Raw genomic sequence first — 26,840 nt, 5'->3', positions numbered from 1 at the left:
TTGAACTGGGTTCTGATATCAAGATCTTGTTCAAGAGTAAAGCATTATCGAACAGCCATGGGCCAATCTACTGGACTTTAAATAACAAATGGATAAATGAAGGCTTCTATGAAACCATCAACTCCACCTCTTCTGCTGTATACCTTCATAATTTTACTCTTCAGAAAGCAGTTGTGCAATGTCACAGCATGACTGGACAAGTCTTGGGTGGAACCATTATCAGAACATACCGTTAGTAAATTCTAATGCATACATTTGAAAATGGATAAGTATTTCATGTCTTGGTCTCACTGATCCATGGTTACATTGTGTTTTTATTCTTTGTCAACAGAGAAGCCCACCAACATATCATGTATCACATACGTTTCAAAAAAGAAGCTTACATGTAATTGGGTGTTGTACTCTTCAATGAACGTGAACTACATTGTGTATAGGAAATGGTAATACCTTTTGGCCTTTGTTTTGTATTTCCTCATTACATTTATGTATTTTGCTACAATGTCTTCTATTGAATGTTTTCTTCAGCATTGGGGAGTTGTACAATGTCAGCTGCAGCACAGACAAACTGTCTTGCACCTTTGACAGAACATCATCTAATCCCTGTACTGTCACTGTGAGAGCCAAAACCATAGCCTGGGAAGTTGATTCAAACTCGTATCAAGTAGACTTATGGAATACAGGTATGTATAAAAGTATTGTAAATGCACAGGACAAAATACAGCCAATGTAAAACATCCTGCAATTTGAAGAATTTGCAATATTTGTATAAAATACTCTGATTTGTTTCCAGTTAAGCCTGAACCTCCAGAGAATGTCAAAGCAGATATGATTCCTTTCTCTAACCATTTGAAAGTTAAATGGGACATACCAGAGGGAAAATCTTTTTACTTCTCCATTATAAACTGTCAAGTTAAGTATGCTCAGGTATGCAAAGATATGTATTATATTGTTACACCTACATTTCCAGTATCTGGTGCTCAAGAACATAGTCATTGGTGGACATTTAAAATACCATTTAGGTTTTAGTTTCTAGTTCTCATCCTGTTTCAATCCTTAGCTGACTACTGAAATTTGGGTTTTATGTTTTTTGTCTAGTATATGGTAAATACAACAATGGATAAACAGGCTCTCAGTGGCAATCTGACCATTGAGGTAATGGAGCCATGCACCAACCACACCATCTCCGTTCGATGTAATTTGGGCAAAGGTCACTGGAGTGAATGGAGCCGGGAGGCAACGGTCCTATCTCATCTGAAAGGTAAGGAATGTTCTATCTAAATACACTTGATTAGAAGCACACTACTTATATTTACCAAATCCATACACTTTGAAAGGAAGACAAAATTGATTAGGTAAATATAAGAAGTGTGCTTCTAATCAAGTGAATTTAGATCAATAAAGGGGAGGAACATTGTGGAGAGAAGATTATAAGAGCTCTTTTAACTTGTTCCATGTTGCGCTCTGATTACAGCCACTTGGGGTGTGATACATCTGCGCATTCATCTACTCGTATGATAACCATGACAGATTCCTCAAGAAAATCTATTGTAATTCATGGAATCTGTGTGTGTGTCTTAACGAATGTGTATCTGTGCAAATCTTACAGTGGGATTTTAAATTGGCTTTAGTCGAACTCATTAGCTCGAGAACCAGGCACTGCAACGTTGTTTATTTGCAGGTGTGTAGTTGGGAATGCAGGGGTTGTGACATTTATTGTAACCCAACCTTCTCTAGAAGGATATGGCAATTATCGTCTCACTGTTATTAGTCCTTTACGTTTTCCATTTATTTATACTGTAGGTCACAATATTTCTTGTTATTACAGAGCCCCTAGATTAAAAGGGGGGACCAGAATTATTTTACAATTTAAATACATTAGCAAATGAACTCTATACCCCTGCTCTATTGTTAACAGTGAATGCTGTTCAGCTCCATCTATGGAGAAAGATAGAGGCACCAGATGATTCTGGGACAAGAAGAGTGTTGTTTATGTGGAAGGTAAGATGTCAAGACAATATTTACAATGTCTTGGGTCACAATTTATGTAGTCATGTATGTATAATTGGGATTAACTAAGTATTCTGTCTTTCACCCCATAGGGGATTTCAGCTTTGTGCAAGGCTATAGATGGGTACAGCCTAGAAGTTTTTTCTGGTGGCAGTCTAAAACCCAGTAGCCTTTTTAACACAACTCAGGATACACTTTATGTTCTCCTGGGCAAGGCAGCACACATAGTCACCCTCACTGCCTTTCATGGTGACATCCTATTTCAAGAACAGTCAACATATGTGCCCGCCACCGGAGAGAGTAAGATATTTAATGTTGTGATGTAACAATACCTCTCAGTGTTTCCCCTAGGTTTACAGCTTTGGGGGGGGGGGGGGGGGGACGCGGGACCATGTAGTGCAGTGGTTCTCAACCCTGGTCCTCAAGTACCCCCTGTCCTGCATGTTTTAGATGTTTCCCTGCTCCGACACACCTGATTCAAATTAATGGGTCGTTATCTAGTTATACAGAAGCCTGCTAACGACCATTCATTTGAATCAGGTGTGTTGGAACAGGGAAACATTTAAAACATGCAGGACAGGGGGTACTTGAGAACCACTGATGTAGAGACATGGTCGCCCGACCATGTAGAGACAGAAATGGGAGTCAGGTGGCTGAGTGGTTAGGGAATCAGGCTAGTAATCTGAAGGTTGCCAGTTCGATTCCTGGCCGTGCAAAATGACGTTGTGTCCTTGGGCAAGGCACTTCACCCTACTTGCCTCGGGGGGAATGTCCCTGTACTTACTGTAAGTCGCTCTGGATAAGAGCGGCTAAATGTAAATTACACGCCGTCGTGTAAATAATATAAATAACATAAGGCCATTTAGTTGGTTTAATAAAAGAGCAAGCTATAGACTTGTTTTATAGGAAAGGTAACCTTAAATGACTTATTTTGTATTTTTTTTAATCTATAAAAACAAAATATAAAAAAAAATATATAATGTAATGGTAGGGGAAACACTGCCTCTCTAAATCACGCCTTAATACAGTGATGGATATATAACCTATATTTAAAAAAGGTTTTCTATTGAATGATTTAAGGCCTCTCTATGCTTTAACCTTGTGTGTCATGTTTATTTGTGTGTGTGTCAGGTCTCCCCCAAGTTAAGGAACTCCATGCCTTGGTCGTCCGTGGTGATTTTGTGGTCACCTGGGCTCCTCCTGACCAGCCTGTCAGTACCTATGTTGTGGACTGGAACACGGAAGTGGGCCCACACAACTGGATAGACACCAGGAACACAAACATCTTACTAACTGGTACTGTAGGTTATGTGTTGGCTAGTTGGGAGGGCTGATGTATAAATGAATAGTACTTGAATAGTTCATATTCTTCTAAATATATTGCATGTGGTTTATTTAGTGCATTATGCAGACCTCATCATACGTATACCTTTTTCATTCAGGCTAAATCAGTTAGGCACGTCTCTTTCCTGACTCATATCAAAAAGCTTTATGAGTTGGTTTTTGTTGTTCACACCACATCATTGACTCATCTACTCCTTTTCACAATCAAATCTCTCTGACACACAGGGCTGCTATCATGTCAACTATACAATGTGTCAGTCACCCCACTCTTCCATGACAGATCTGGACAGGAAAACAGAGTTCAGATATGCTCTAGCGAAGGAGGTACGTATGGTATTTAAATCATTTCCTTTTGTGCACTCAAAGACACTACTGTTTAAAAAGGATGATAATCCTATTCCTGTTTTCAAACCTAGCTCCAGGAATTGTCTCTACTGATGTCATCCCCCAAGATATAAGTGCTCGGGTAAACTGGACTGTGTTGCCAAAGACCGAATGTCGCGGGGCAGTCGTCAACTATACTGTGTTCTACTGGAACAACATTGGCCCTAAACTCAGTAAGTTCCCTGGAACTTTAGTCATATGTTTACATTACAACATGGCAAATGTGATTTGGGTGTTGATGACTGTCTTCTCTCCTTCCCAGATATAACTGTAGAAAGACATAAGCAGGAAGTCCTTTTGGAGGGCCTCCAGCCAGGCATGCATTACAGCTTCTACGTCACAGCCAACACTGTCACCCGGGTAACCAACAGCAGTGTGACTTCCTTTTTCACCAACAAATATGGTAGGTTACAATTTGCTACAACCAACCTTAGAGACACCTATTGAATTAGTATGGTCCATAGTTATGCTGGATTTAATTCAATGTTGTAGCTCATTCAATACATTATCCTTCTCCTTTCCTGTAGATCTTTTCTTTATTAAAACACTTAGTGTCTGCGGAGGCCTTTTCATAATCTGTGTCCTCTTTACTGGACTCTACTGCGTCATCCAGTAAGCCACTGACGTCTTGATTCCATTTAATCACAACATTTGTTGGATTTAAGCAATCCATTTGTAGGTTACCCTTTCCTTTATTTCACCTATTTAATCTTTGTTTCACTGTGTTTGCTGATATGTCATTTGATGTTCCAGGTGGAAGAGTATCCTGGGAAAGATGGTGCCTGACCCTGGTCACAGCTCCTTGGCTCAGTGGCTCTCTCAGAACTCCCAGCAGGTAAACGGAATCCTAAAGGCGTTCAGAAATGCTCTAAATCAAACTTCCATTTTGTTGTCGTAAATGCATAAATTATCATATTCTTTTAATATTAGCTCTAACGGAACATTTAAATGGGGTATTATGCAGTCATCACTGTCAATTTAGTCTATTCTTTTGAATTATCATCAAGTTGTTTCAGTTGCGTGACCAGTCTCATAATTCCAGGTTGAAGTTCCATTCACCTCCAATTTTCTGTGCTTTCTTTTCAGAAACATTTCCTTATGACTCAACAAATGTGTCCCTCCAACAAACCTCATGAACATGAGAAGATCTACCACTGCAAGGTGGACACAATGGCAAGTGGCAGTAGCTTTGGTGGAGATAAGGAACAACCGGCTGGAGCCATGAAGTTCATTGGTGCCCAACCTGAGGAAGAGCTGAGCTCTGGTTGTGGTAGCAGGACCTTTAGTGAGTGGGAACCCAGAGAGGAGAGATTTGACGCTGACCTGAACCCTCCTAGCCTCCAGACACCGTGTGGGGAGGACAAAATTAAGACAATAACTTTTGAGGACTCTTTTAAACCACAAGCCTTGAATACTTGTGTCCACAGCCCTTATTGGAACCAAGATCCCGTGGAGAGATTAGGTGCATGGACAGGAGAGACGAGGTTGCTTTCCAACAAAGAGTAAGCATATATGACTGGATACGTTACAACAGAGCAAAGGGTAAAAGAGAAGAGAAACCAACGTTTAACCACACTCCTTCTGTAATTTATTTGGACGGATGCGATTTTGGGGCCTGGGAAGCTTTGTAACACAGGTACAAACATGGTATATTTTAAAATAAAAAAAGAAACTTAATTCTTAAATTCTTAATGCAGCAAAATTAGTTCTTTGTTTCTAGTATTCAGTTATCTGCATACAAATAATTTAATGTAAAGCATAGATTGAAACTGAAATATATTGAACATGTAAAATAGGATACATTGGTACAAATATATATGGCTTGTATAGATTATAGATACAATTTGTTCAGTCAAGACACATGTGATTTGAGCATTTATTGATAACCATAGACATGGAAATAGGTTCTGCCTCTAGCATTAGCGAGCAACATAAATAGAACATGAGGCAGGGAGTAAATAGAGAAATCATTCCCCTGATGGACAGGAACACACAGACAAGCCTGGGGAGATGGGGCTGTTGAAGGGTGGCAGCAGCACAATAATACAACTGGGAGTGAGTTTAGGAGAAACCATGCGGCCCTATTGGACATGGGCCAATGGGCTTGAAGCAGGCTAACACAAGTGTAGTTGATGTGTAAAGAGGTGCGCTGCCAGAGTGCCATACCTGAACTAGGCTTTGCTTGTATTATATTTCTCCACATTGAGCATTAGTCATTAACTATAGATACAGCAACACACACAGCAATTCCTCTTTTAACTGTTTGCAGCAGGAAACTTGACATGAAGGGGAAGGGGTGTTACAACACCCCAGCTTCCTGAGTACAGAGAGTGACTGCCAAGATTTAAAGCAGAAAACATCCAGTATGTTAGGACATTCAAGTTGCATGCTGTCTATGGACTAATCCAGTATGTTAGGACATTCAAGTTGCATGCTGTCTATGGACTAATCCAGTATGTTAGGACATTCAAGTTGCATGCTGTCTATGGACTAATCCAGTATGTTAGGACATTCAAGTTGCATGCTGTCTATGGACTTGACATAGCATTTATTCATCAGAAAGTTTATAAAGTTGTTTTCTGAGTTATATAAATCTAGAATAATCTTAGATTCTTGGGAAGAGATCCCTCCTTGCAAGTCATTCTTAGTGAAGCCATAAAAAAAGAAAAAAGATTTTGGACAAGGATTGAGTTGTAGGTAACTGTCAGTCTTGGTGATAGTGTCAAAATATGACAAACCGTCCTATAGATTTAAGCCAAATTTTTAAAATTAATTGTGAAACACTGAATATTGACATAATTACGAGCTGAGAGTTTGGGACATAGGAAAATGCAGCTAGTTGCCTAATGAGGTTTGTGATTTGGGCAAGGGATGAAACTGCACAACACAGTGGCCTCATGAAGTGTCCTTGAAACTGGAGGTTCCATCCCTAACTGAGACTTACCAAGCCCCGCTGGATACCAGAGCTGCTTCACATGATTTGTAGAGAATATTATTCTAATCAGTTACCACATAGGAATGAGTGTTTCGCTACTACTATACACTTTTTAGCTTAGCTGTAATTGTGGTTTCTTTACAAATAGTAAATTAATTAGTCGCAAGAACTTGGGGTCAACAATATATTGTTTGTGATGAGTCAAAAGGTCAGAAAAGGTCACCAAACTGAGTGATTTGCACAGGTAACATTCTCAAATAAAGTATGACTGCAACACCAGTCAGAACCATATCTGGTAGTTTATTTTATAACTGTTACAAATTCACAAACCATGCACCAAAAACGGCACATTTGCATGGGTGGCATGCAGTGAACTATTTTGCTTCATATTAAATGTAGTGTTATGTAAATATTGATAGCTCTCAAAATACTATTGGATATAATTTTATACCAAGCACAAATGCATTTTGTAAATGTTCAAGGTATAGTTTACAGTCATTTGCCAATTCAAGACAAAATGACAACTTACGACTTATTCAAAAATAAAAACATGCAACTTTGAATTCTATACAAAACAAAAAGGCTGTGAAAAATAAGGCAAATACCTACATTAAGGAAAGTTCAGAACATTTGAAGTTAATAATTATTCAATGCTGAATCATTTCTTCTAACTGTTCTATTATTTTGGTGTTTGAACTACATGCTGAAAAGTATAGCATAGTTGGGGGTGTGGTACTGTACAGTTAGTCCTTAATCCTCTTTTTCCCAAGAAGGCAAAAACCAAAGCTTGATAAGTGAAGAGTAGCAGCAGTAACATGTTAATGTATAGAGTGGCGCAGTTAAATGAGCCTTGGCCATGAAATGTTTTACCTATGCACAATACTATGTTGAGTAAAAAAAAAAAAAAATAATCCCACAGATGTAACCTCTCCATGAAATCATGAATACCATTTGGTTGCTTAACCCTCGTGCTGCCTTCGGGTCACATGACCCAAAGGTTCATAACGAACCATCGTTGTGTTTACCCAATTTTACCCAATACAAAAACAAATAAAAATAATTTTCTTTTAACCATTCCAATGTGGGGGGTCTGAGACAGCCCGACAGTTAAAAGAAAATGCTTCACTTTGTTTTTGTATGAGGTAAATTTGTTGCAATACGACGGTGGGTCACAATGACTGATGGGTCAGAATGACCCGAAGATAACACAAGGGTTAATCAATACTGCTATTATTATACAAACACAACGCCTTTAAAAGGTTTGAGATTCATCTCGGAAAGAGGCACAGAGAAAGTTGTGGCAAATAAATTGCACCATCCAGAAAATGTCAACATTGTAGCCTCATTCACTGTGGCCTGTAGCCATTCAGCTGGGGTATGTAGCTAGAGGCGGGATCAGCAGGCTGTCCATCAGAAGACTGCCCTTCCTCTGTGGGCGTGGTCTGCTGAGAGGCCTCATCCAGGGGGCTGAACCTGAGCATGGCCACACACCCCTGCTCCTCCATCTCCAGATGGCTAAATTCAGCCGCAGGTTGACCACCATCCTCGCTGGCCCCAGGCCAGCGTCTGAAGTAGGGGTTGCAGGGGTAGCGCTGGGTCTGTCCACTGCCCTCCTGCCCCAGCAGGTCAGGGTGCTCCTCAGAGTCCAGCAGAGGCTGAGTGGATTCTGAACGGGCAAAAGTGGGCTGCTGCGTCGGGCCTTGGCTCGGACGTAGCAAGCTGGGTGTTTGACCCTTGTAGCCGCTTGTCGCCACCACTGAGGAGTACTGAACAGTGCTGGCTGTGGTCTGACCAGAGTCACTGCCCTCATCGCTATCCGACACGCTCTGACGGGGCGAGGACATGCAGGAGGAGCCTCCGATGCCACTGCTGTGCTCCTCTGACAGGTACTTGTCCTTCTTCAGGGGCAGGCAAGTCTTCTCCTCCTCGAAGAGGGACTTGCTGTCCAACATGTCTGCCTCCACCTCCATCACGCTCACGTCAGCCAGGGCACCCTCTTTTGGAGTGTCAGGCTGTGAAGGAGAAGAGATACATCTGTACTAGAATTCCAGAAATCTGTGTGTGCAAGTTTTATAGTGGGATTTTAGGTTGACTTTAGTGGAATGATTTGCTCAAGGACAGGGCACCAGACAAGGTTGTAATTTTGCAAGTGGCCATCTCAGCACCCAAGGATGTGCGGTGCCGAGTTTGACGTTGTTTTGATTTGAGACAGTGTAATACAGAATGTTTGAGGAGGATACGATTAACTCCACTTTTGTTGTAGGTAGCAGCTTACTTTAGAGGGGAAGTCAGGAGACCAGGTAGCAATGGTGCTGTTCGAAGGGTTTGGGACATCTGGCCAAAATATATTTTTTATCCTATAGATGGAAGAGAAAACAATTTTCATCATTTGGAAAACTGATATTTCAGAAGTCAATGGCACCAGTGTTGGAAATTCACACACACATCCATGTTATGTACACACCTACTACACTCATCCATTTTTCATACAATTTGTGGTTTAAACACCTATTTAGCAGACACCTCTCGTCTATGATTGGATGAGTCCTAAATCAGTCCCCGCCAGTCTTAATTATGCAACATATCGGGCAATATCAAAATGTATTTACACTTTTATATCCACTACATTAAGTCCTACACTACTAGGTCAAAGGATTAGATGGAATTTGGACTCACCAGCTCTTAAACTTAAACCACAGTATTAAGACCACTAATACACACAGCAGGAAGGCGAAGCACACTCCCACCACGATGCCTTCTATCTCCCCTTTAGCTAAGAGAAACACAGACAGGCGGTCATTAATGGCAATACTGGAGAGACAGAGTGGGAGATAATCAGGAACAGTGCAATTTTCTCATTGGAGCATTACAGTACATCTCATACAGTATTGAAGATTTAGCAATGAGGGAGAAGTGGAGGAACATCAAGCATGAGTGCAGCATAAACATTTGGACTAGAAGGTAACCTGGTCAAGTATTTGAGTAACAAAACACTGCATTAAGTTATACATACAGCTCTGGAAAAAATTGAGACCACTGCTTTTTTCTTTCCTTTCCAAAAACATTGAGAAGAAAACTTTTGAGTGAGGAACATAAGGGTTCAATTTAAGAGGCCACTGCCAGTTTAACCCTTTCATTCCTCACTCAAAACATTCCTTATTTAAATATTTGGAGAGGAAAGAAGGAGCAGTGGCTTCTTATGCGTGTCCAGAGCTGTAGATGTTCATATCCACAGCATTGGTACAGTAAGAGGTCATAGAAAAGTCTAACTCACCATAATTCAGAGTGCTGAAAGTCGTTCCGGGACTGTCGACTGAGCCATTGATTGTAGATGCTCTTATCGAGACCTCATAACTGGTGTGACTGGACAAGGACTTCAGAGTGTAGGAGAAGGTGGTAGGAAGGATTGTTTCTGTTACTGAAAATAAAAACAAATATAATACATAATTTTGGGGGGGGATATAATTACCATGTGACTGATGTAAATGAATGTAAGTATGCCTATTAACGTGAGCGTAGTTCTACAAGAAGAAATACTAAGATGAAGAGGCTGAACAAGATTCAATAAATCCAGCACTGGATGATTTACTTACAGTATTCCTTGCCATTTAACAGGCAGAATATGGTATAGTTGACAATGATTCCATGTTGTTTGTCTAGTGGAATTTCAAACCATTGCAGCTCAACGTCATACTTCCCAATTCTTTTCAGTCGCAAAGTGGGAGCCTCCTCTGGAGCTAAATATAATATGAATAAATATAATAATAATTATAAATGATAAAATATTACCAAATATGTACATTTACAGTATCATAACATAGCTGGAGGATTTTTTTTTACTGGAGATCTGTACTATGCATACTGTATTAGCAATGATAAAGTGAGACATTAAAGGAAAGTGGATAAATAAAATACATAAGTACTTTACCCCCTTGTTCCAGAAAAGCCACTGTAGTCCTTGGTTTCCCAGCCATTCCAGAATACACTGGATACACTGACACGTTGTAGTGTTTAAACTTCTGAAGATTACCTTGATTAGAAAATGCATTTTAAGTAGAAATTTAAACTGGACAATCTAGATCAGTTGTCTTCAACCCTGGTTCTCAGGGACACACTGCCATGCATGTTTAGGTGTTTTCCTGCTCCAACACACCTGATTCAAATGAGTGGGTCGTTATCTAGCTCAGCAGAAGCCTGCGAACGACCATTCATTTGAATCAGGTGTGTTGGAACAGGGAAGTATCTAAAACATGCAAGACAGGGAGTACTTGAGGACCAGGGGTTAAGAACCACTGAGATAATAATATGGATGAGAAACAAGTCACAACTTGACTCAATAGAATATGTTGAGGTGTGCCCCCTTCTGTCCAAATAGGGTATTTCCTAATATTACCAGCCATTGCATCATTATTCTAGACAGTCGTTCTACACTCAACAAGTTTGATGCATCATTTTCATCATCCAATCAATTTTCTATTTACATTCACTTATAGTTTTAATTTTCAGTTAATAACAAACAAAAGACGACTGACTAATCCTTACCCAAAATGGCCGCCTGACTTATGTGTCTGTGTTCTCTCTGCCAGTCCATCTTCCCGTCGCTCACCGACACCCACTCCACCACGTACTCGGTCAGGTTGACCCTGTTTATGGGGTGTTTCCACTTTACCCACAACTTGCCTTCGTTGTTGTACCAACGTAATGCCTCCACATGAGGAAGATCTGAAACACATAGCACACATAAGTATCTCCATATACCATGAAAGTTGTATCACACACACACATTTTACCACACAATTACATGTTTATTACAATCAAAATACTCTGTAAAGAGACAAGAGAAATAAACATGGATGCATACACAATCTGGCATGGTCACATACCTTGACTTATTTTCGGGATGACTAAGGATGCTTCAGGAGACATGCCCACAGCATTGTGAGCAATCACATAAAAGTGGGCTGTTACACTGTCAGATATGTCAATCTTGCGAAATACAGTAATTTTCCTATTTTGGAAGCTTGAATCCAGATCTGTATTGTTGACTGTCACAGTCTCCCAATTTTTATTTGGAAACCTGATGTCATATTTTCGGATCTTTCCATTGGACTCTACAGGAGCCTGCCAAAACAACAAGTGGCAAAAACCATAAAATAAGTTCCATAGATCTTGTTCCAATGTGGTTCAGAGGGCACATCCAAAGCATTGACCACCATTATACCCAGACCTTACCTTACTATAGACTTGCACTCCTCGCTCGCTTCTTCCTTCCATAGGGACAATAACTCGCCACACATCTGGCTTACTTGCAGGTTCTGGGGGGAGAAATGGGAAGACAAAAGATTTTCAAGATTGAAAAACATAATCCTGATTCACAGGGGTATAGCCCACTTGGATCAGATGGCCACAATTCAGTAATACATAGACTTATCAAATCATTCTAAGCCGATAGTTACGCCTACAGTACTTACTGGCTTCAGGGGTCCTGGCTTCAACACTTTTACTCCAATCGCTCCAGTGGCCCCCCTTACTACTGTGTATGCAACGCACTTCAACCAAGTAGAGAGTGTCTGGCTTAAGATCCTGAAGCCGAAAAGATCCAGTGTAATTCTCTGTGTCGCTTTGAGGCACCTGTAAACACATTAAAAACCAATGACAAAATGGGTACAAAACTGTTTTTCTTCATATTATTTGCTGAATGCTTAAATACAGGTCAGAGTAACATTTGTTTTACTTAAGAAACTTGTACTAATGAGAAATTATGCAATATTGATTGAAACATGAAACAATCAGATTTACCTCAAACCACTCTTTGGAGCTGGCTGTGCAAAACCTTATGTGGTATCTCAAATTTAAATAAGTAGGATGTATAGGATGTTTCCATTCCACACGGAGGGACCTGGGAAATTCCTTCTCTGGGATTAGCTTGACTTCAGAGGGGGGGTTTGTTTTCACTGCAATACAGAATTTAATTACATTCAGTATGAGAGGAATTAGAATGTCAAAAGTGAAAGTAAAGTCAAGGGGACATTCCACTAGTATACGTACCCAATTCATTGGCATCAATATCTAGGCGATCTGACTGGACCTTCCCTAGTTTGTTCTCCTCGTCCACCCATATTTCCAGCTGCATGAAGTTTGGAAATGTGGACAAGTCTACAATCCCCATGCCTCTCTGTGTATGGTTTTTGTATAGTGTATTAGAATACCTGAGGGGCAAAAAACAAAAACACATTGACACTCCTTTACAGTACATATGTTGTCAAATGAGGAGGGATCCACAAAATGCACTGATTATTGATGATCAAATGCATATTCAAGGGGATGCTCACAAGACAAACAGGGTGTACTTTGCGTCCTGTGTCACAGGCTGCTTCAGTCCAGATACCCATGTACATGATATGTAAGAGGAGATTCGGTCGCCAGACTGTAACGCTTCGCAAGAAAGATTTGTCGGCTTCTCTGGTGGATCTAACAAAATGACAAAGTGTGAAAACCGGGAGGTAGAACATTTTCCATTACATTACATTAAGTCACCACTGTGGAGAGAAATTGATTTGTTGAGCATTAAGCAAAATGGAACTTTCAAAAATAAAGACATGAATATTCAATGGAAATACTAACATTCTTTTGTCAGTAAAATCCCATGTACAGGAGAAAGTAGCCGTCGACTCTTACAATACAACCATTGCCCTGTGTTACTGGTGATGGTTATAGTGACGTTCACAGCAGAATCATTTATTTTGGTGTATTGTGTTTTCGGTATTTCGATAGTATTTCTGTTAGTCCAATATATGTCCTCTGCTGTGGATAACGCGTCTTTGTACAATACACATGTAGCAGTGAAGTTTTTCCCAATCTCCACTGTTGGAGATTGTGGCTGTATCATTCCATAGTTAGCGATAGTACCTGAAAAAAATCAAATTGATACAAGACATCAATACAAAACACATTTTTAAAGCTTATATTCGTTTTGGCTAGTATACTCTGTACTTCCAGTTTAAGTAGGCTCTTTGTCTTACCAGAAGCAGTACTGGCCAGGAAAACCAAAGATAGAAATGTGTCCATAATGTCTAGGATTCAAATACAGGTAATTATACACATGCTGAAAATGCTTAGCAAAACACAATATAAAAGAGTATGAGCACAGATTTGGAATTACACACACATACAATCAGACATACTTAAATTAACACTGTGTGGCTTTGCTTAACCACATTTTGGAATGCTTAGGCTACAAATTCTGAGTTTATGCTGCCAGTATTATGAAACTAAAACAATACGTTTTGCTTTTATTAGTGTCGTATTAAATGTACAGATATATGCTTAATTAACAAAGCATACTGTGTTTCAAAAGCCCCCCTATAATTGACGTAGATTTCACTAAAGGCCAACAAATGACGAGGCATCAGGCATCATTAACGACCCCGATACTGTTAATCGAGGCGTACATAGGCTACAATAACATGAAACCTATTAGTAAAACATTGTTGACAATGTAATGTAATCACAGAATATGTATTCAAAACAAATGGACACAAATGTGTCCAATATCTGTGGAAATACAAGTTAAATTTAATTAAAATGCAAGGTGAAATGTGCCACGGGAAATTACAAGTTAGGCTATACATCAATGTTACTTAATAGCTAATAAACTATTAAGATTGAGTGCGTGTGGTAGGCCTAAGTTTTACATAGCATTCTGTGCTACGTGCTTTTCTGTGTGTTCTCCAATAGCGGCATAGGATGTGTGTTCTGACCTCAAAACGTAATTTAACAGCTACACTTTATTGCTACCACCATTTACTTTACAGAAAAAAAACAGAAAGACAGAGACAAGAATTGATTTATTTAGCTAGAATCGCACAACATGCAGCATGGCTAGGTTAGCTCAGATGCAGGCTAGCTTACTTATAGTGCCAAAGCTAACCTAACCGTTAGCCAATAGCTCGGTCAGGTGCAATAAGAAACACTCACATCAAGCCTGCACGGTTGGTCTTGGCCAGTTAGGGCGTTGTTGGAAACACATACGAAAATAACATGTTTGAATCCACCTAATTAGCAATAAATGTGTGGATGTAGCTATTAGACATATTTGGTCGAGAACTAGCTAGTTGCTGTCCGTCTTCAATACCGATGTCCCACCTCTCTCTGATACTTGCAGTTTGTTCTGTATTGAGTGTTGATACTTGGCATTGCGGCGGATGAATAACAGAATTACAATCGCTAAGCTAAACTAAGCAATAGATCGAGAATGAACGTCTCTCAACAATTCGTTTACAAGTTTGCTTACGAAATACTTCCTGGAATCCTTATTCGATGATTTGCCAATAGAATTGTCGGTGAAAGTATTACTGGCGAATCATAGTTCTTGCTCCAAGCCAAACACTGCTGGTTTACAGTCAGTCCCCACCCACTTCCTCTCCCATTTACCGGATTTCCCACGTGTAGACTTATACTTCTCAGTATACTTACGGGTACATACCTTCTTTTTACAGTCATTGGTACAGACAGGCAGGCATCATAATTCAGAATGAGTCACATTGTCATAGCTGCCAACTCTCACGGTTTCGCCGTTTGACACACGCATTTTAACAATTTCTCACGCTCTCACGCCACACCTTGTATATCTCACTCTGAAAAGGCAACGCCAAACAAGTAGCCAAGTTAACGTTGTTAAACAGTAACGGACGAGGCGCAGGTTGTCGGAGTGAAGCAGCATTGACGCGCAAACAGACACGTAAACTCGGGGGGGGGGGGGGTAAACTCTACACTAGTCACACAAACACTCACTAAGTGATAAAAACATCATATTTTATTCATTTTACTAAACATAACACATAAGGATGTCACATAACAACCTAAACATACAGTATGTCTTCATTGAAAAGTGCAAGAAGATCCAACAGTACATAGTGCATGCCCTTCGTTCTGGTGTTACTAAGTGTAAATTTGTAAAAATAGAGTCCTGTTTTTTAAACAATAAATGAAAATCGCTAGCTATTTTGTCTGATACTTACCGATCATTTCTCTTGATGAGTTTTGAGTTATAGTCTGACTTGACTAATATACATGTGTATGCTGTAAGCATACATTTCTCTTTACGCCAGTGTTCCATCACTTCACACCTGAGAAGAATCAACTGTGCATCACATGCTGTAAATTGACCCAGTCAAATAACAGTCACGATATCTTGGGTCAGTAATCAGTCAGAAGCTCAACATTGGCCTTGTTAGGCATTCATTTCTGGTTCTATTGTCTGTGTGTGTTGTAAATAGATCAAAGCCATGCAAATTACAAAAATGTGTGCAGGGGATGATCCATGTTTTAGAGATTTGAGGTTGTTATAAACCCAACTGTTCAGTTTTGTAATAACTGTAACATTTTATAAAAGGTTTAAGGAAACCCCCAGAATCTACAAGAGCAATGTCATGCTCGTAATACAGATTCTTTGAGTCAGTAATGGGAGGCTGATGAATCCCTTTTACAGTGCATCAGATAAACACCATTACTCATTCCACAAACAGTATGAGCCTTATGGTTGAATCAGGTTCTGTTCTCCAAGTTGTCAATGCCATCCGTTTTAGTTTCAGTGACAGTGGGGCTGTGTCTCCTTTGAGAGGGAATGGCTGGAAGGACCTGGACAGTCCTCAAAGGGTCTCCATTCAACATGGGCAAGAAAGAGCAGAGGGACTGGCTTTGGGGTATCCCAGACCTTTGTGACTTGGAGGTGACAGGTGGGGGGAGTCCCCCTGAACCCCGACCCAGGGTGTTGAGGGGCAAGGACTTGGACTTCTTCACTCCTTTGGATACTTGGTCAGGTGGTAAAGAAACTGCAATGGGAAATTCAAATAGTACATTTGGGTAATGTGCTGATGAAGGTATCAAAAAGCAAGTATCCACACAACAATACTTTTCTTTCAGTACAAAAGTCTGGCATCACCCAGTGGACAGGAAAAATGCCATTAGTGTTGAGAAAAAGGTACTTACACCGGTGGGTACAGTGATCACGAATGGGAGCTAAACTGTTGCGTGTAAGAGCAGTATCCCTCATCTTCAACCTGTCCAGTGGTAGCAGGTGTGTCTTTGGAGCTGTGAAAAAATATGTAATTTAGAAATGGTGGATGGATGCCTTTCCTATCAACGAGCAACTAAATCAACTCTCAATGTTAAGTCATTGTTTGAGAATAATTAAGATACTCAAATACTCTAATAAGTATTATAATAAATAACTAGCAATCTAGTTTAAAAAACTTCATTCCAAACACAAGAACATCATAGTACGACCCATTGGCTGAGTGAAGTGCATCTTTTAGTGAATCTTTTAGATCTGAAAAAGAACTAAGAACTTGGCCTTTTTTCTGCAAAGTGTCATTACTCTGGTTTAACGGGTACTTTGGTCAGGTGTCCCCTTTTGAGGTACACAACTTTGTCTAACTTGGTCTAATTAAAACCTCAAATGTTTAAGCCACAATTTTGTCACTTAACCGTTGTACGGTACCTTGTTCATTCTTCAGGGTGTATGGGGCTTGGTTGGGACAAACAATATCCAAAGGACCCGATTTCTCGTGTAACAGTTTATTCAACAGTCTCTCTGTAGGGGGTGGTATCCAGCACTTCTGGGCCAAAACAGACTGATTAGACTTTGTCTTCCAGGTATGGTTGACAAAAACATGTCCCTTTTGCCTGCTGTCAAACAAGTCATGCTCGCTCTTGCTTTTCTGAGACCGGTGAACAAAGTGGTTCACTGGTGGTCCATTGACTTGATTCTGCTGCACAGCATTCTGGGAGCATTGTAACAAAGAGTTCCCCAAAGTGATCGGTGGAAGGCTTTGTGTCCGTATGGGAGGCAATCCATTGTAGTCTTTCTCAGTTGGGTCATCGTGAAGATGGAGCTTCTGTGTGTCCGTTGGCCTTTTACTCATTCTGAAGCTTTCATCTCCCAGCTCCTTGGTCATCAAGGAAGAGGAGGAGGAGTCCACCAGGCAGTCGAACATTGTGATGATGTCATCCACCTCGGAGGTCTCCTCGGTCAAGTCGTGTCCCAGCTCTCTCTGTCGGGCAATGTGGTGCTCCTTCTTCCTCTTGCAGGAGAAGATTTGGTTGAGCATACGGAACTTGCCTTCCTTCTTTTGAGTCTGGTCACTCCCCTGAGCAGGCAGGGGTCTAGCGGAATCCGATCTGGGAGAATCAATCAATGACCGTGGTGTGTTAATCGCGAATTAGTCTCAATTGTGGTATTGACTGACACATTTTCTACTCTGCAAAATGAATGTAATCTTTATGGACATCAACTGGTCTAGGACCACACACTATATGTCCTAGATACAGTGGAAGCACATTTCAGTTGCACTGTGAGTGTCTAAGTGAAAGCATAGTACCAGACCTAATCAGTTCAATACTTAACAGGTGTTTGACTTCAGTCTGTACCTGTTTTCCACAGAAAGGAGTTTGATGCAGGCAGTGTGGCCACAGTACATTGCATAAGTGAGTGGTGTATTCTCGTTGATATCCCTGGGTCCAGGCTCCACTCCCTGCTGTATTAAGGCCCGAACACAGTCATCCTTCCCTGCTGCTGCTGCCCAATGGAGAGGGGTCCTGTAGGATGAAGAGAAAACACTCTCTTAGACGTAGTGTCAAATACTTTGAACTCTTACGTACAGTTAAATAAAGTATATAATAAACAGGCCCAAATGACTGTAAAACATGTTTAGAGATTTGCTCTGACAGATGGATAGTTTTGATCCAGCCTGGGTACAAGATGAATCTGCCAGCTCATATTTTATTTGATCTGGCAGGTGATTCTGGCCACCCTCCCTTTCAAAACATTTCCCTCCGACTAAAATCTGAACCAATTACAACCATTAATCTGATATGGGGCAAGTTTGAAACAGTGACTACAGATAAGTGACGTTGAGGCATTCTCAAATGCCAAGATGAAGTTTAGCCGCTCTGATTGGGCTAATGGTCTAATTGTGTCTAATTGCTTCCTATTACATTTAAAGGCATTTTGGTCTGCACCCATTGATAACACCCTTTGGAAATCTAAAATGAACTGAGAAGTTCAAAACAGATTTGCATTTGTGAATTGGTTATGGCAATGCCAGGCAAATTGTAGTGTGTAGATGATTTTGGTCAAGAAATTAGTTCAATGGGAATGTCAAAATGTATGGAGCCTCATCCGACCTCCTATGTTAGCGTCAAATGAATGACAACAAATTATTATGAACAGAAGGAAATGTGTTGCATATTTAATTTACCTTTCATCCACATCTAATGCCTGCAGGTTGGTTTCTGGAAAGTGTGCTAGTTCATACAAGATGTCGCTATAACCAGCAGCAGCGGCAATGTGCACGCACGTTTTTCCATTCTCATCATCATAGTTGATGACTGAAGAGCCCTGGGGGTGCTCCAGGATCAGGGAACACATGTATCTGCTGCCACTCTATTGGAGGAAAAGATTGAACAATAAACAATGTAAAAAGAAAAGAATGGCCAAAGGCCACTAACCAAGGCAGTTATTTCTCACCGGTTATAGAGACACATGTTAGGACACATAATTTTTATAGTTACTAAAGATGTTGTTGTTAGCTGTTCGGTTAATATTGTACATTGTGATATTTTTTTAAATTGTTTATTTGTTTGTTTGAGATTGCAAGTTTAACAACTTTCATGGACTCATAATGAGAATAGTTTTCACAGAATGCTCAAGTCAGCACGGGTAAGGAAACACAGTTATTGATGAGTCACTGTGAAGAATCACCTTATAGAAACCAGCTAACCGTACCCTGGGCAGGTTAGGATTGTTAAGTTGATAGTAATGCACTGTATTTCCATGTGGTTCAATGACCACCACACAAAACCATGTCAAACTGAAAGTGCACGTTCAGCTTACATGGGGTTTATCCTAACTAATTGCGTTTAATTAGTGATTCACAGTGTGGTTGTAGAGTCCTGGTCCTTATAGGAGGCACGGTGTCAGCCTCAGGTCTCAATGGGATTGAACCCACTGGGAGGACCAGCCTATACAAGCCTATTTGGAGTTTGCTCCATGTGTGCAAGTTTTGATGAGTGAACACCTACTGCGCATGTTACTGGGTCAAATATTATCCAGAAATGTCATCATGACTACGATGTTCATGGAATGAGAACAGTTACAATCGAACACGCCAAAAATGCATCAGCATTGTAGCATGGTAGGTTAGTTAACCTGCACTGCCCAGTGGAGGGCTGTCTTGAAGTCCTTGTCCACGAGTGTGGGATCTGCCCCCTTCTGCAAGAGTGCCTGCACATGCTCAGGACGGTTATGGAAAGACGCCCAATGAAGAGCAGTCATGCCCTACCAAACAAAATCAGATTGGGACTTGTTGTAAACACATATAACACATTTATTGTAGCAAAACATTTTGTGAAATGTCTGTCAATTAACTTGGTTTGGTTCTTAATTATTATTTTTTAAGGTAATTTATTGTTAAGGTTTTTATTTCAGAATTGTAATTGACTTGAGATTCTTGACTAAGGATTGGAGTTTGATGAAAACATTTACAGACAGACAGTAATGAACTGTGTCTTCTGTACTTGAATTTGTTTTCTTGAGTCACTACTCAATTTGGAGGACATTCCCCACTCTCTTCCACTCACTCACACTACAGAGAGACAGGTTATGTGTATCCAGTAGCTGTGAGTAGCCGTGCATTACTGTAGTGGGGTGTGTTGATGCCTACCTCATTGTCTTGGTGGTTTATTTCACATGCAGTGGATTGCTGCAACAGGACTGCCATGAGTCTGTGGATCAAATACAGTAAATAGTTATATTATGAGTTCAAACTCATTGCTCAATATTTGAGCATTTAGTACTGAACATTTGACCACACAACATTAGAAACGGATATCCATTGCAAATGAAAAAGTAGTTGATGTGTTTGAGACTGGACTATTTTTGTAGAGAAAGTATGGTGATCCAAAAGATCCTTTTCTTCTCTTACAAAAAATTACTTCAGTTCACATCTTGTTCATGTGTCTTCACATTTTAAAACTTAGAACACATTAAAACTATTGTGATAAAGTGTACACCTCAGAAATTGCAGGAACGTTTACTTCCATTTCCTTAACAAATAATATGAGAGCAGAACAGATGTCCAGGAAGGAATAGGAAGCTGAGGTCAAAGAACTTGCGTCTGTTGTTTTTGTAGATGCACAATGCACTGGACTGGATAGTCCAGCTATTTTATATTATACAGCCAGCTGACATAGAAATAATAGATAAAGGTTATGAGAACGATTGAGAGAACAAGGGTAGTAAAATATATATTTTGTAGGTGCTAGGGAAAGAGAGAGAAAAGAAGAGAGAGTGAAAGAGGAAACCCAGTGCAGCAGCTGTTGCTGTCTCAGCGTATTGAGCAAAGGTCTATGGTCGCTATGGGAATTGCACACACATGCATGTAAGCACACATCCAAACACCCACACAGAAACACACACACATCATAGTGAACAAGGTTTTTCTGTCCATGTAACAAGCCACGCAGCTAATGACCCCCACCAAGCAGCAGGCCTATGAACAATGGTGACATGATGTTTCAATGTTGACACATGTAAAAGTACAGTATAGACGTTTCTGAATGGCTAACTTTTTCATCCTAGAATTTCTCATAGCCTACAATGTTCTAGGATGGGAACTGTTTTGAAGTATAGCATTGATCAAAATATAATAATAATCGTGACACTATATAAATAAAGATGTACTTAACGAAATAATGAATAATGGCATATGGATGGCAGTGATTTACTGTACACTGGTGCTCACTTAAGGTCAGTTTCAGCGGTTGCCGCATGAAGTGGCAGGCGGCCGTTCTTATCAGGGATGTTTTGTTTGGCTCCATTTCGCAATAGGCACACACAGCCTTCAAGCCAGCCCTGCAAGAGAGAGAGAGAGCAGTAAATTTACACTAGGGATGTTGAATTACAGCACTTTACTTAAAAATAAATGGCTTGAGAAAGAAAAGAAGAAGCTGCAAATGAAAATTGTCTCTAAAAATAATTTAAAAAACCCCCCAGCTCAACAAATAATGGTACATTTTGAGCAGTCCCTTTACATGTCCTCATTTACTTTTGTCACTGACCTAAAATTGACTGAATTTAAATCTTGGAAGATCCCTGACATACATATTCATATTACATCAGGGCTTATGCCAATAAAAGGAATGGAGCAAAAACATCTAAGGATTTACAATGTGCTGTATTGGAACTTCATACTGTACCAAGTATGTAGCCAGTGAGAGTGAGGTACGTCCACAAGCATCCTGAGTGTTGATAGAGGCGCCCATCTTTAAAAGGAGCTTCACTGTGTCCACCTGCCTCCCTGACACTGCATGCATCAACGGAGTGGAACCTGCAGTAAAAACACAGGAAAAGTTATATTTCAAGTATGGAGGTATAACCTCAAAATCCTGTCCTATACAATCACAGCAGCTTTTTACTGCATGGAGAGAAGATTGTAGGCCTAAATTTAGCAGAGGTAATTGAAAATACAAGCATTGGTTGTTGACCCAAAACAACATATTCATGAATCACAAAAGAAATTACTCAATATCACACTTTCAACCATGCTTAACATGGCACTTCACACCAAGTTAATGATCCTGCAGCTGTTTACTGTATACCTTCGCCATCACAGCACTCCAAGATGGAGGGATCCTCCCGTATGGTTGCTGTTAATGTGTTGACATCCCCGTTGGCAGCTGCTTGGTAAACTAAACTCAGGTCCACTTCTTCAGCAGAATCTACAGCACGCCAAGACATTTGTAAAACAACCTTCTAACAATGTAAAACATTTTGAAAATAAAATTATGAACTGACAGTTTAAATAAAAAAACATGAAAGAACCAAATGGGGCTGGTTTATAGGCTCATATGTTATACAAAAACTTAGAAGGGTTTCCTGAAAGAGGATAACCTGTCAAATGTAAGTGAATTGTGCTATGTCTTTTCAGTGTAAATTGAAAGACACTTTGAATTTGTGTATTGACACATTTTGCGCTTCCCAACTCTTCAAGGCCTATTTGTTTGTTTGAGACTATTTATTCTTTATAAGGAATCCATTATATAATCCATAAAAGCAATAGATTCATTAATTAATTCATATTATAAAACCTACAGTACTCATTTAATCAAAGCTACATCTCTGACATGTATTCAAAATCATGGAATTACTGGTGGTGTAAGAACACCTGTGTGTCCTCCAGACAATGATTTACTTTTATCCATTCATGGAGTTTGCTTGCAGACAGAATCCCCTATCAAGGGTTAATGATTGGATATAAGACAACATTTTAGGTTTTGGCCTGAGTCTTAAACACTGGATCATAAGTCATTTTAAAAACATTGACACGCATACACACCATACTCACACTATGCTGTGTTAAAACAACCATCTCTACTTATAATGAAGCCAAAGCCAAGTGGAGGGAACACTGCATTTCCATGGCAACAGAGGCAGCAACTGTCCCCTGCCCCCCTTCCTTTCTTCCTTTCTGTCTATCCTTCTCTCCACCCTCGTACCTCCTTCTCTTTTTTGTAATAATATCCATCGTCTTACCTTTCTGTTGGTCGAACACGGATGAGGCGCTAAACTCCATGGCAAGCTGAGTATTGTGTTGTACGATCAACTCCTGAGAAAAGGAGACACATTTGCCAGTGGTTGAAACACGTTTCGCTTACACCTCTAGCTCATTCAGACTTCCCTCCACTCCTCCCCCCCCCCCCCCCCTCCTTCTCCTCTTTGAATCTTCATTCATCCATTGCAGCAGTAAGATAAGAAAAAGCCAAGAAAGGAGAGAATGATCCCCCGTCCCCCAAAATGGTGGAGTCTGCGTTGTAAATCACAGATTCTTGTTGGACAGATGAAGAATCCACCTGTTTCGCTTTTCTTTTCCCCCCAGAGGAGAGAAGACAGGAGGGATGAATGAATGGAGGGTGGGATGGAGAGATCAGGCATCCAGCGAGAGGAGGAGTCTGAATGGATGGTGAGAGGCAGCCTCAGCAGCATACTGCCCACTCAGACAATGGATGAGGGGCAGATAAATGAATGGAGGATGCTTGGGAACCCACTGAGCATGTGCGGGAGAGAGAGAGGGGCGAGAGAGAGAGAAAGAGAGAGAGAGAGAGGGGAGAGAGAGAGAGAGAGAGAGAGAGAGAGAGAGAGAGAGAGAGAGAGAGAGAGAGAGAGAGAGAGAGAGAGAGAGAGAAAGAGAGACACACACACATAAACACATACACAGCCTGTTGGTGGTGACTGGTATTGTTTTCATTGTACTGTATCACTCTCAGACTGGGTAACACACTTAGTCCCACAGCCAGGGCATTAGTATGTATCTAAACCATCCCACAACCCCCCACACAGACACATGTACACACACAAACAACCTTTCGAGGGGTTATTTTAAGTTCCCATTTTTCACCTGCCGTCTTCGCCCTGCCATGTGTTACAGCCAGCCTACTAGATCGATACTAAGGCACCAGGATGTGTTATTCATTGATATTTTGTGTAAACGTAGGAAGGGCATCCACTTGACTCAACAAAAGAGCAGTTCGGTTGAGCAAAAATGAGAGTGGGTGGATGATAGAGAGAGAAAATACATTTCTCCTTTTCATTATATTCCTGCTCAATCTTCAAATGTCTATCATGAAAAGGATTACATTTTTTATAGATTTGAATTCAAGTATCTCCATAACAACCCAGAGCATGTGATTGTGTGCTGAAACGAGACAGGAATCTACTCAAGGGAAAATAAATATTTTCATTCCATTCATAGTTATTCTGCTGCCAGTTGTCATGGGAACCTGAGATGACAGCCATTATTATGGGAAAAATAAGTCCCGCCTCCCTCTCTCTCTCTGATAAGTGGGTAGACTGTGGCTTGTTTTCAGACTTAAGTGTGACATCCAAGACACGTTTACAATTAGATTCTATAAACAAGAGAGTTGTTTCTGATTCTTATTATTGTGTTAAATCATAGCGTTAAAGGCTGCCATTATGGTAGTTTTTTTTGCTTTTTTTGATTTTCTTCATAAAGCAAATAGTGCCCTGTACAATTGAAATATTGTATTTTTTAAAACATCAATGAATTGAGATACAACAATTATCTTGCTGTTAGTACTGTGGCCAACACACTAAACATTGTATGTATGGCAAGCAACATAACATAAATAAAGAAAATGTGTGTGGGTTGTTATAGTATAGTAATATATAATTGTCCCTGGACTGTAAATCGCTTTGAATAATACTTAATTATTATTAATAATGTTTAAGAACGTGATGTAGAGGATGTGGATTGTTTGTTGATGTTAGAGTAGTACTGATTTCTATCCACAAGATGTCACTATTTAATAAAATAGACGGTAAGACAAGAACCATGCACTTAGTGTGATGATAAAATACACTATTTCCACTGCAGAATAGTTTGACACTTTATTACAAGTAATAAAAGAAATATTTATTTTGTTTCAGTAAGGAAACATTTGTTGTTCTTGGAAGGATGAGCTCACAGTGAGCATAACTTAGTATGGCTGGTCAGAGAATGCTAGAATAGCAAACCAACAAGTCAAGGGATGTGTCATATGAGTTGCCTTTACCTCTATCGTAAAACAAAAGTACAAATACATTTTAAGTGGGAACATCTCAGGTGACCACAGAAGTTTACTGAATAGTTGGACTGACATCTGACTGGACAGGATACACAGTAATGCTTGTGTTAGCACACACTGACTACTGACATCGATCTGTGTGTCTTCAAATGTGTCATCTGAATGGCAAGTGATTGCGCTGGGTGTGTAGTATGACATTTGAAGCCAATGTCTGCTTCGCACTACTTTGTTTCATCCACCCTAGGTGCAAATGTGTCCAATATCAATGAGAACTCACTTGTAAGATTAAGAATTAAAGGTGAAGACATACACTGTTTAGTCTCTCTCAAGACTTGTTAAGTTCTGACAGTTTATGTTTCATGAGGAAAGCATGCGTTTTTGGCACTTTTCAAGTAGTGTTTGCTGTATGGCTCTTCTGTACGTTTCTAGAATGTGTGGAGTTTCACTGTTTCTGTCCTAGTTTAATGTTGTTGAAACAATACCCCTCTTGACATGTGTCTGCGTCCATGACTGTTAATGATCTTAGAGAGAGAAAGATCATTAAGATGTTGAAATGCAATACATAAAAATGTGTATGTATTTTTTTACCAAAGATTTTATAATCTCCATTTCTACTTAATAACACATTCCATTGACTGTTTTATTTAATGCAAAACTTTGAATTAATTCATGTATTATTCTTTTTTACAGTTAGTGGGTTTCTGCCAAGGGCCTTGGACTCATCAAAACACTGGTGACCAGTTGCTTGTCTGTGCTTCACCATGGGCAGCCTCTTTTGTTCCTTGGAATTCTAAATTAGTGAGTGTGGAAGACGTCTGACCTGAACCAGGCTCTGACAGGCAGTGTGTGTGTGTGTGTGTGTGTGTGTGTGTGTGTATGTGTGTGCTGTGTGTGTGTGTGTTGAGTGGATTAACCTGGTACGTACTGTCATATTGTAGAACTCCGGTTGTTTTGTGTCACATAGATGACAGTAGATTTCTTGCTCTGTGACTTAGAGGAGAGAGAGAGAGAGAGAGAGAGAGAGAGAGAGAGAGAGAGAGAGTGACTTGATGGAGAGAAGCCAACAGGGTACATTGCCAGCACCATGCAACCACCACCTACCAACGGATGGCCAGGAAATTATTTACAGGAGCAGATCATATAGTAACAGTAAATGCTATTGAAAGACTTGAGAGAGAATGAGGAAGATAATTCCTTGAACCCCAACCCACCACATCAATTCCTACTCTTGCCCTCCTTCTCACTGCCAGCTTGACCCCCCCCCCCCCACACACACACACACACAAACATACCCCTCTCCTCCATCCCACATGTCTGATTGTGGGGGCTGTTGGCACTCCACCTCCTTCACATTGACATTCTCAAGTGTGAAGTTTATGATACGCTGGGGTTCAAGTTAATGGATTTACTGAGATTTGGCTTAAGCCAGTTGTGCCACTTGGGGCAAACTATTCAAGGGAGAGTTCCCTCTCACTCCTTTCATCAGCCTGCTCACCTGTTCTCTTGTGAACAGCTTGACTGATGGAAT

General features: G+C 40.3%; 3 protein-coding genes across 4 annotated transcripts; 1 reads left to right on the top strand and 2 right to left on the bottom strand.

Annotated features, from left to right (window-relative positions):
* The first annotated feature begins 394 nt into the window (after positions 1-394).
* Positions 395-5,681, top strand: LOC136956204 (interleukin-31 receptor subunit alpha-like). The gene is made up of 13 exons (XM_067250080.1): positions 395-440; positions 526-680; positions 791-909; positions 1,096-1,258; positions 1,916-1,998; positions 2,100-2,307; positions 3,139-3,303; positions 3,577-3,675; positions 3,768-3,908; positions 3,998-4,138; positions 4,263-4,347; positions 4,489-4,570; positions 4,822-5,681. Exons 1-13 carry the CDS (start codon positions 409-411, stop codon positions 5,239-5,241), a joined length of 1,893 nt encoding a protein of 630 aa, XP_067106181.1. The 5' UTR covers positions 395-408; the 3' UTR covers positions 5,242-5,681.
* Positions 5,682-6,950: 1,269 nt separating this feature from the next.
* il6st (interleukin 6 cytokine family signal transduce) lies at positions 6,951-14,869 on the bottom strand. Of its 2 annotated transcripts, XM_067250078.1 has the most exons (16): positions 14,648-14,869; positions 13,693-13,743; positions 13,295-13,579; positions 13,003-13,141; positions 12,719-12,879; positions 12,470-12,624; positions 12,142-12,301; positions 11,903-11,985; positions 11,554-11,791; positions 11,213-11,392; positions 10,599-10,700; positions 10,264-10,407; positions 9,945-10,088; positions 9,347-9,443; positions 8,946-9,027; positions 6,951-8,682 (listed from the first exon to the last, which is right to left on the bottom strand). In XM_067250078.1, the coding sequence occupies exons 2-16, from the start codon at positions 13,736-13,738 to the stop codon at positions 8,017-8,019; spliced, it is 2,682 nt and encodes an 893-aa protein (XP_067106179.1). In that variant the 5' UTR covers positions 13,739-13,743; positions 14,648-14,869; the 3' UTR covers positions 6,951-8,016. The 2 variants fall into 2 exon arrangements, with proteins under 2 accessions (XP_067106179.1, XP_067106180.1); XM_067250079.1 differs by lacking the exons at positions 13,295-13,579; positions 13,693-13,743 and having other exon boundaries at positions 14,648-14,865.
* Positions 14,870-16,216: 1,347 nt separating this feature from the next.
* ankrd55 (ankyrin repeat domain 55) lies at positions 16,217-23,304 on the bottom strand. The gene is made up of 11 exons (XM_067251075.1): positions 23,265-23,304; positions 22,331-22,450; positions 21,929-22,059; positions 21,475-21,584; positions 20,395-20,455; positions 19,881-20,009; positions 18,931-19,115; positions 18,101-18,268; positions 17,172-17,851; positions 16,661-16,762; positions 16,217-16,503 (listed from the first exon to the last, which is right to left on the bottom strand). Exons 1-11 carry the CDS (start codon positions 23,302-23,304, stop codon positions 16,217-16,219), a joined length of 2,013 nt encoding a protein of 670 aa, XP_067107176.1.
* Positions 23,305-26,840: the final 3,536 nt, after the last annotated feature.

This window comes from Osmerus mordax, chromosome 14, assembly GCF_038355195.1.
Source record: "Osmerus mordax isolate fOsmMor3 chromosome 14, fOsmMor3.pri, whole genome shotgun sequence".
In the NCBI taxonomy this organism is placed as follows: Eukaryota; Metazoa; Chordata; class Actinopteri; order Osmeriformes; family Osmeridae; genus Osmerus; species Osmerus mordax.
This window is presented reverse-complemented; position numbering and strand designations above follow the sequence as displayed.